The sequence below is a fragment of the Pan paniscus genome, chromosome 2, assembly GCF_029289425.2.
Source record: "Pan paniscus chromosome 2, NHGRI_mPanPan1-v2.0_pri, whole genome shotgun sequence".
In the NCBI taxonomy this organism is placed as follows: domain Eukaryota; kingdom Metazoa; phylum Chordata; class Mammalia; order Primates; family Hominidae; genus Pan; species Pan paniscus.
In genome coordinates this window covers 119892327-119903087 of record NC_085926.1, presented here as the reverse complement: position 1 = coordinate 119903087, position 10761 = coordinate 119892327, and the positions used below count along the sequence as shown (strand labels likewise).

The 10761-nt window shown below is 41.3% G+C and overlaps 1 protein-coding gene across 2 annotated transcripts in view; it reads right to left on the bottom strand.

Moving 5' to 3' along the window:
• Nucleotides 1-1734: 1734 nt before the first annotated feature.
• The window catches only part of SLC15A2 (solute carrier family 15 member 2), a 53345-nt gene continuing 44318 nt past the window's right edge, over nucleotides 1735-10761 (bottom strand). For both annotated transcript variants that reach the window (XM_034957174.3, XM_003825181.5), the window contains 3 exons: nucleotides 7138-7284; nucleotides 6145-6249; nucleotides 1735-5802 (listed from right to left, as the gene is read on the bottom strand). In XM_034957174.3, the coding sequence (XP_034813065.1) occupies nucleotides 5626-5802; nucleotides 6145-6249; nucleotides 7138-7284 (429 nt within the window). In that variant the 3' untranslated portion in view covers nucleotides 1735-5625. The remainder of the gene's footprint in view (nucleotides 5803-6144; nucleotides 6250-7137; nucleotides 7285-10761) is intronic.

Genomic DNA, 10761 nt, shown 5'->3' with positions numbered 1-10761 from the left:
TCATGGAATTTCAAAAGAGGTCAAAGAATTGTGAGTCCTGGATGTTAATGGTTTCTGTTAATGGATGTGGGAAACACCAAAAGTGATTGTAGAAGACAGAAAAAGATTGAGAGTCAGATACTACAATTAGAAAAACACAAAGCTTTTGATAGAAAATTTCTGAAAATTGAAAAACTTTTGAGCTCATTGATGGCAAGAATTGTGTTTCATTCATCCTTGTCTTTTTTGAATATAGCACATCTAGAACATAGCAAGTGCTCAACAAATATTTGCTGGTTGAACTGACTCCATTGCCTTTTATTCCTCAGAAATGTGTATTTGCCCATGATATGCTAGATAGCTATTTCAAATGGAGAGATCAGGTGATGAAGAGGTGATCTAAGAACTGAGTGACAATAAGAGTCAACCCAAGATCAGGGTAAAGAATATTCTAGGCAGTGGAAAGATCTTGTCAGGAACAATCTTGGCATGTTTCAGAAGCAAAGATTGCTAGTGTAGTTGCAGGTTATTGGTCAAGGGAGAAGAAAATGATGAATGTGGCTGGACACAGTGGCTCATACCTGTAATCTCAGCACTTTGTGAGGCCGAGGTAGGGGGATCACTTGCATCCAGGAGTTTGAGACCAGCCTGGGCAACATAGCGAGACTTAGTCTTGACAAAAAATAAAAAACTAATTGGGCATGGTGGCACATCCTGTAGTTCTAGCTGCTAGGGAGGCTGAGGAGGGAGGATTGCTTGAGTGCTGGAGGTTGAGGCTGCAGTGAGCCATGATCACACCACTTCACTCAGCTTGGGTGAGAGGGTGAGACCCTGTTTCAAAAAAAAAAAAAAAAAAAAAGAAGGAAGGACCATCAAATTGAATTAAATTGTGGAGGAAAAAGGATTTAGGCAAACATACATAGAAATTACCAGAACCCAGGTTTACTAATAGGAAAAAGTACTTTCTTTAGGTCAAAGATAAAAATTCATTTTTATCTAATTACAACACAGAGTGTGTCATTTATATTAAATTGCATTCTCCTGAGTTTCCTCATTTTCATAGGTCACCCATCTCATTGCCTTTGCTGCATCCTCCTCTTCTCCAAACCTCCAATGTTGGAGGACCCCCAAGCTCAACCATTCCTTGACCATTTCTCTCTCTCTCTCTTTTTTTTAGAGATGGGGTCTCACTCTATGGGCCAGGCTGGAGTGCAGTGGTGTGATCATCACTCCCTGTAGCCTCAAACTCCTGGGCTCCAGCAATCCTCCTTACCTCAGCCTTCTGAGTAGCTGGGACTACAAGTGCACACCAGCACACCCGGACCTAAGTGATCTGATCCCTAGCTTCCTTTGTATATTTTACCTCTTTGCCCCTTATTCTTGTCAAACTGTCCTTCTTGCTCATCATTTCTCTATACACATTCACTTCTTGGGAAATCTCTTCCAGTTTGATGGCTTTAAATACCATATATATGCTGATGATTCTCAAGTTTATGTTTCTAGCTCCAACCTCTTACCTGATCTTCAGACTCATATATGAAACTGCTAACTTCATGTCTCTAATTGGATAGCCATTAGCATGGGTAGAAGCTCAACATGTCCAAAACAAAACTCATACCAGAAAACTTTTCTTATCCTAGTCTTTGCTATTTCTAGAAAATTGCATCCTGATTCATCGTTACTACTTAGGACCAAATCTAGGAGTGAGCTTTTTTCTTTCTTTCTTTTTCTTTTCTTTTCTTTTTCCTTCCTTCCTTCCTTCCTTCCTTCCTTCCTTCCTTCCTTCCTTCCTTCCTTCCTTTCTCTCTCTCTCTTTCTCTCTCTCTCTCCACCCCCCACCGCTTCTTTCATTTTGAGACAGGGTCCTATTGTCCAGGCTGGAGTACAGTGGTGTGATCATAGCTCATTGCAGCTTTAAGCACCTGGGCTCAAGGGATTGTTCTGCCTCAGCCTCCTGAGAAGCTGGGGTTGCAGGTGCACACCACCACACCCGGCTAATTTTTTTATTTTTATTTCTTGTAGAGAGGGGGTCTCATTATGTTGCCTAGAATGGTCTTGAACTCCCGGCTTCAAAGAATCTTCCTGCCTTATCCTTGCAAAGAATTGAGATTACAGGTGTAAGGCACCACATCTGGCGCATTTCTTTCTTTTAAATTGTGTATCCAAACTACACTCAAATCTTGTCAGTTCTAGCTTAAAGTTTAATTCCAAGTCAAACCATTTCTCTCCACCTCCACTACTATCACCTTGTCCAAGTCACTACCATCTATTGCCTGAACTATTGCAAAAGCCTCCTAACTTAACTCCTTACTTCTTTTCCTTCCTGACTATAGATAATTCTCCCCTTAGCAGCCAAAGTGATCTTAAATGATCACATTATGTCACTCTCATGTTCTAAACTTCCAATGGTTTAACGTGTCACTTAGAATAACATCAAAATGTCTTACAATGGTGACAGTCATATATGTCCATATATAGTCAGAGTCTTTAATATGCAAATGTTAAGAAAAACTGTATATTGCAGTTTCAGTCAATGACAGACCAAATATGTGATGGTGGTCCCATTAGATTATAATACTGCATTTATACCTCTTTTCCAATTTGTGTGTCCACATTTTTTCAAATGAATTATGTCATTCACTTTTTAAAAAATTGATACATAACAGATATAGACATTTTCAGAGCACATATGAATAATCTGATACATCTATATAATGTGTAAAGTTTTTTGTACCGTTTCTATGTTTAGATATGTTTAAGTATAAAAATACCATTGTGTTACAATTGCCTGCAGCATTTAATACAGTAACATGCTGTGCAGGTTTGTAGCCTAGGAGAAACAGTCTACACCATATAGCTGGAGAAACAGTCTATACCATATAGCTTAGATGTGTAGTAGGCTATACCATAGGTTTATGTAAGTACACTCTATGATGTTTGCATAATGACAAAATTGCCTAACAATGCATTCCTCAAATGTATCCCTGTCATTAAGTGATAAGTGCTAGAATGTAAGTCCACATTATGATGTAGTTTCCAAAAACAACTCACGTTACCTTACACTGCATTAACAGAAGTGCATTGTTTGAAGAAAGGCAGGTGCTAGTTCTTCCAGTCAGACTACTTTGGAATGTTATATTTGACTCCAGGTATTTCATATTAAGATATCTTAATATTAATTGCTGTATTTCAGATAAAGAATGTTTTTCAGAAGACAGAAAGTAGGATGGTAAAAGGACAAATTATGCCTGGTGAGGAACCATTACAGGAACCGAGAATCTTTACCTTGAATACTTGATGATTAGGGAAGAGCCATGAAAGTTCTCCCCAAATAGCTAAACATCTGCCACATGAAAAAGGGGGTATACATATTCTTTTTTTTTTTTTCTTAGATGAAGTCTCACTCTTGTCCCCCAGGCTAGAGTGTGATGGCGTGATCTCGGCTCATTGCAACCTCTGCCTCCCGGGTTCAAGCAATTCTTCTGCTTCAGCCTCCCGAGTAGCTGGGATTACAGGCACCTGCCATCACACCTGGCTAATTTTTGTACTTTTAGTAGAGACACGGTTTCACCATGTTGGCCAGGCTGGTCTCGAACTCCTGACCTCAGGTGATCCACCTGTCTCAGCCTCCCAAAGTGCTGGGATTACAGGCGTGAGCCACTGTGCCTGGCCGGCTGTTATACTTATTCTTGTTAGCTACAGGGGAAAAAAAACAATGGTAGGAGGTTTCAGAGAGGAAGCTCAGCACTTACAAGGAAGAACTGCTCAACAGTTTTTTCCAAACCAATGTTCTGCAGCGTACATGTTAATTTAAACAAGGTATCTTGTGTCTTTACTGCAGGATATCTCAGAGTCTTTAATATGCAAATGTTAAGAAAAGGATACAGTATGCCACATTTCCCAAACTTATTTGTCCATAGACACTTCTATTTACAGAACTGTGTTAATGTCTCTTGAAACAATGGTCATAGAACAGTTTGGGTTAAAGCTATTTAAAAATGAACAGGCTGTCTTCTAAAGGAGTAGGGTCAGGTTCACATCAAGATATCTGGAAAAACTGGTTGGTCTGGCTGCCGCTCTTATACTTCTGAAATGCTTGTCATTAAAACTGAAGTATATAAAGTTTGGGCACTTAGAGCAATTTCTCTTACCTGTTAACAGTAACATTATCTGTTAATATTAACAGGTGCCTGTTAACATGAACATTGTTACGTATTAACATTAACAGTATGAGACCCAACACTGTTCTACATGAGAATAATGTTTTAAAACCAATGGAAATGAAGCTCTCTAGAACAGTGATTCTGAACTTTTTTCCTAGTAACACACTGCACAGTCGTGCCATTCCCGTGTCTGTCCTCTGATTCATTCATTGTGTATGAGGTAATGTTTCTCAATTTTTTTTCATGACCATACACATACACAAACAAAACCCTCATGCTCTACCATCCCTACTCCCACAAATTTTGATAGGAACCTCACATAGGACCATGCTCCTCTATTGACATTTCCATTTTAGAACCTCAAACCTAGAGCATTAATGTAACTTTTTTTGAATAAAAAGAAAATTTCTAGGCTTCAAGGCAGAAATGGTATTTAAAACTTATGGGAAAAGTAAATCAGGAAAACAGCATCAAAAAGGAACTACTTTGATATTTTTGAGGCTAAATGGAAACATTAATAAAGGAAGTTGGACTTATAGAAACATTGTTGTTATTGAATATTTGCTGCAATAAGCAAGACAAGGTGTGATAATAAGAAAAAGCTGGATCAGCAAGGTTGACAAGACAAGGTTGCAAATTATAATTATTGTTTATACAACTGTTCACTGAAGGGCATAGACCAGCGCCATAGAGGCTAAGAAGAATGTACTCTGTAAAAGAATGACTGGCTCTTCAGGATTTCTACAACTTATACCTGTTCCTGTTCTCCAGAACAATGTTTACTAATGCTTACTATCTCTAATCTGGTTTCCATGATCTATCCATACTGAGAAAGGAGGGTTTGGATAAGTAAATAAAATACTATCATAATCAGAGAGATATAACTTCTCCTGTGTTTTAATAAAATGGCATTCTGCTTCCTACCATCTATATTGACAAATTTACTAAAGTCATATCAAACCTAGAGAGCTGACAAGCCAGGCCCTGGCTGGACCAGATCACATCATACATACCAATTCTTGAGGCCCCTGTGAATAGCATAATTACATTGCTTATAAAAAAAAACTTGAAATACCATTTCTTTGTTATTCTGCAATTTTGCCTCTAAATCAGCACCTCAAAAATTAGGGCCATCAGTCCTAAATGGCAGTTACCTATAAAGGAATTCCCATAACTTTGCATACCCACAGAGAATGATCTCCATTATACGTGTGTATTTTCATGGTCATTTGGAGACACCAGGCCAGCTCCAGCAACACTGCACAAGTTTTAATGAGTTCACTGATGGACCGGCAGACATAGAGTCTCTGGGGCCTTGTTTAAAGATGTACTGGAAAACCAGTCCTGGAACTTCTGTCATTGGAGAAAGGTGGAGGAGATCAGCTCTGATATGCTGCTATCTCTCTTGTCTAATCCAGTAGAAGAAAAAAAATGCTTCAAGACAGGGCCAGAAATTGGGGTCAGGACAGAATCTAGGGAGTCATCAGAGTTTTGTCTTCTTGGTCTCTAGTTTGATCATGTTCCCCTGGATGTGAGGAATGTGCTTATCTGCTGGACCCCGCATATCCTCTGTCTTTACAGGAACATAGTAGTAGCCCATGATGGAGAAGATCAGGCAGATCACCAGCAGGAGGCAGGAAAACAAAATGAATTCGGCCCACTGCAGGGGGAAATAAATATGAGAAGAATATGGAGAAATCTGAAACTAAAGAGATCTTTACAGGATGAGGAGTGGGGAGCAGACTGACCTGGGATCACCAGTTTAACCAGACTTTTGCTGGACAAAGACTGGGTTCACTGGCCTCTCCTCACATAGGTATATTGTAGTCATTATTGCCACTTACATATGTCTATTTTCCTGGTAAAGTCTGTATATCTAACCCATTTCATGTCACAGCACTGAAAGGGGAATGTGGGAAGCAGAGAGATGGGGGAAAGGGAGAAGAGAAAGCTGGAGGAAAAACTTGAGTAGAAATGAATCCTGCTTCCCTCAGATCCATACCTGTACCAGGCCACTGAACTGTGCCACAACAAGCACGATGATATTCCCAACTGCGATTGTCAATAGCCAAGCTGCCTGGAGCACAGATTTCATGCTAGAGGGAGCCTGGGGATGACACAAGTTTGAAAGTAAACAAACTCCCTTCACTGCCCTCATGCCCCATGCATCCAGGAAACTTCTCCCACAAAAGCTTCCAAGTTAGAACTTCTCTTATTAAATTCAGCTATCACATTGATTCAGAGGGTGTTAATAATGTAAACAGTAAGAATAAGATGAAGCTCCTAACTGAATATTTTTAAACTTATTATGTCGTATAATCTTCATTACAATCCTAAGAGATAAGTTCTATTCGTATTCTTATACATTAAAAAAATAGTATTACAGACTGGGCGCAGTAGCTCAAGCCTGTAATCCTAGCACTTTGGGAGGCCAAGGTGGGCAGATCATCCAAGGTCAGGAGTTAGAGACCAGCCTGGCCAACATGGTGAAACCCTGTCTCTACTAAAAATACAAAAATTAGCCAGGAATGGTCGTGTGCGCCTATAATCCCAGCTACTCAAGAGGCCGAGGCATGAGAATCGCTTGAACCGGGGAGGCAGATGGAGTCTCGCTCTGTCGCTCAGGCTGGAATGCAGTGAGCTGAGATCGCACCACTGCACTCCAGCCTGGGCGACAGCATTACAGAGATAGTAATTTACTTGCTCAAGGTTACACAATAGGTCATGCAGCCAAAATTTGAACACGGGAAGTCTGACTCTGCAGCTCTTCATTTTAATCTTTAATCTCTTTCCTAGAACCCCAAAATCATAGACTCCCATGCTGTACTGTCATGACCTGGGGAGTTAAGATGTTCAGGTCATATATGTTCAGGGTCATAAATAAGGTACCCAAGGCCAAAAGAGATAACATACCTATTTAAGTCAGTGCTAGAATTAAAATTCATTGTCCTTCAAGCAATGTCTCAATTTCTACCTTCTATTTGCAAAAACTTACCTGAGAATAAGAAAACTCAAGACCTGTGACAGAGAACATGACCTCCCCAGCTGTAACCAGGGCATATTGTGGTAGCTGCCACGCAATGGACATTTTGTTGGCTGGAATGTCTTCAATCTTCCAGGCCTGAAGACCCTGATTGGTGTTCTTAGGGAAAGAGAAAATGGAAATGGACTTGTCAGTAGTCTCAAGTAAATATTTCTAACTACAGCATTCTACGATCTTATATCCATCCTTTTTGTATTTTCATTCTTCAGCCACTTTCAGGAAATTGAGCATTTCTACACAATTCCAGCTTTTCAAAACTTCTTTTCGTAATATTATGCTCACTCGCCTAGATTCAATCAGATATCATCATTGACAGAGACTTTAAATGAGAGAATATTTTGATATTGCAGTTTGGATTTCCACCGTTTTGCCCTATCAGGCATTTTGATCCTGGACAACATTTTAAACATAAAATGGCATCTGAATTACACAAACAAAATAAATTTTCAGATAATTCCCTTGATAAGGGTGTGTTTATTCTTTGAGCAGAGATTATACTTCTCTCCTCAGGCTATGCCCAGGCCTGCTATGGTTATCAGCCTGGTAGAAATGAAGTAGTGGAAATTGAAGAAAACGAACAAGATTAGAAGAACAGATTCTTTTGCAACAAGGGTTAAAGTGTTGCTGCTTTTGGCCAGGAGGGTTAAAAGAGACATGGAGGTGGCTGGAGCCAAGATGGCCGAATAGGAAGAGCTCCGGTCTACAGTTCCCAGCGTGAGCGATGCAGAAGACGGGTGATTTCTGCGTTTCCATCTGAGGTACTGGGCTCATCTCACTAGGGAGTGCCAGACAGTGGGCGCAGGTCAGTGGGTGCAGCGCACCGTGTGCGAGCCGAAGCAGAGCGAGGCATTGCCTCACTCGGGAAGTGCAAGGGGTCAGGGAGTTCCCTTTCCTAGTCAAAGAAAGGGGTGACAGACGGCACCTGGAAAATCGGGTCGCTCCCACCGGAATACTGCGCTTTTCCGACGGGCTTAAAAAACGGTGCACCACGAGGTTATATCCCGCACCTGGCTGGGAGGTGGGCGCACCTACGCCCACGGAGTCTCGCTGATTGCTAGCACAGCAGTCTGAGATCAAACTGCAAGGCGGCAGCCAGGCTGGGGGAGGGGCGCCCACCATTGCCCAGGCTTGCTTAGGTAAACAAAGCAGCCTAGAAGCCCCAACTGGGTGGAGCCCACCACAGCTCAAGGAGGCCTGCCTGCCTCTGTAGGCTCCACCTCTGGGGGCAGGGAACAGACAAACAAAAAGACAGCAGTAACCTCTGCAGACTTAAATGTCCCTGTCTGACAGCTTTGAAGAGAGCAGTGGTTCTCCCAGCATGCAGCTGGAGATCTGAGAACGGGCAGACTGCCTCCTCAAGTGGGTCCCTGACCCCTGACCCCTGAGCAGCCTAACTGGGAGGCACCCCCCAGCAGGGGCAGACTGACACCTCACACAGCCGGGTACTCCAACAGACCTGCAGCTGAGGGTCCTGTCTGTTAGAAGGAAAACTAACAAACAGAAAGGACATCCACACCAAAAACCCATCTGTACATCACCATCATCAAAGACTAAAAGTAGATAAAACCACAAAGATGGGGAAAAAACAGAACAGAAAAACTGGAAACTCTAAAAAGCAGAGCGCCTCTCCTCCTCCAAAGGAATGCAGTTCCTCATCAGCAACGGAACAAAGCCGGATGGAGAATGACTTTGATGAGCTGAGAGAAGAAGGCTTCAGGCAATCAAATTACTCTGAGCTATGAGAGGACATTCAAACCAAAGGCAAAGAAATTGAAAACTTTGAAAAAAATTTAGAGGAATGTATAACTAAAATAACCAATACAGAGAAGTGCTTAAAGGAGCTGATGGAGCTGAAAACCAAGGCTCGAGAACTACGTGAAGAATGCAGAAGCCTCAGGAGCCGATGCGATCCACTGGAAGAAAGGGTATCAGCGATGGAAGATGAAATGAATGAAATGAAACGAGAAGGGAAGTTTAGAGAAAAAAGAATAAAAAGAAACGAGCAAAGCCTCCAAGAAATATGGGACTATGTGAAAAGACCAAATCTACGTCTGATTGGTGTACCTGAAAGTGATGGGGAGAATGGAACCAAGTTGGAAAACACTCTGCAGGATATTATCCAGGAGAACTTCCCCAATCTAGCAAGGCAGGCCAACGTTCAGATTCAGGAAATACAGAGAACGCCACAAAGATACTCCTCGAGAAGAGCAACTCCAAGACACATAATTGTCAGATTCACCAAAGTTGAAATGAAGGAAAAAATGTTAAGGGCAGCCAGAGAGAAAGGTCGGGTTACCCTCAAAGGGAAGCCCATCAGACTAACAGCGGATCTCTCGGCAGAAACTCTACAAGCCAGAAGAGAGTGGGGGCCAATATTCAACATTCTTAAAGAAAAGAATTTTCAACCCAGAATTTCATATCCAGCCAAATTAAGCTTCATAAGTGAAGGAGAAATAACATCCTTTACAGCCAAGCAAATGCTGAGAGATTTTGTCACCACCAAGCCTGCCCTAAAAGAGCTCCTGAAGGAAGCACTAAACATGGAAAGGAACAACCGGTACCAGCCACTGCAAAATCATGCCAAAATGTAAAGACCATCGAGACTAGGAAGAAACTGCATCAACTAAAGAGCAAAATAACCAGCTAACATCATAATGACAGGATCAAATTCACACATAACAATATTAACTTTAAATGTAAATGGACTAAATGCTCCAATTAAAAGATACAGACTGGCAAATTGGATAAAGAGTCAAGACCCATCAGTGTGCTGTATTCAGGAAACCCATCTCACGTGCAGAGACACACATAGGCTCAAAATAAAAGGGTGGAGGAAGATCTACCAAGCAAATGGAAAAAAAAATGCAGGGGTTGCAATCCTAGTCTCTGATAAAACAGACTTTAAACCAACAAAGATCAAAAGAGACAAAGAAGGCCATTATATAATGGTAAAGGGATCAATTCAACAAGAAGAGCTAACTATCCTAAATATATATGCACCCAATACAGGAGCACCCAGAGTCATAAAGCAAGTCCTCAGTGACCTACAAAGAGACTGAGACTCCCATACATTAATAATGGGAGACTTTAACACCCCACTGTCAACATTAGACAGATCAAAGAGACAGAAAGTCAACAAGGATACCCAGGAATTGAACTCAGCTCAGCACCAAGCGGACCTAATAGATATCTACAGAACTCTCCACCCCAAATCAACAGAATGTACATTTTTTTCAGCACCGCACCACACCTATTCCAAAATTCACCACATAGTTGGAAGTAAAGCTCTCCTCGGCAAATGTAAAAGAACAGAAATTATAACAAACTATCTCTCAGACCACAATGCAATCAAACTAGAACTCAGGATTAAGAATCTCACTCAAAACTGCTCAACTACATGGAAACTGAAAAACCTGCTCCTGAATGACTACTGGGTACATAACGAAATGAAGGCAGAAATAAAGATGTTCTTTGAAACCAATGAGAACAAAGACACAACATACCAGAATCTCTGGGACACATTCAAAGCAGTGTGTAGAGGGAAATTTATAGCACTAAATGCCCACAAGAGAAAGC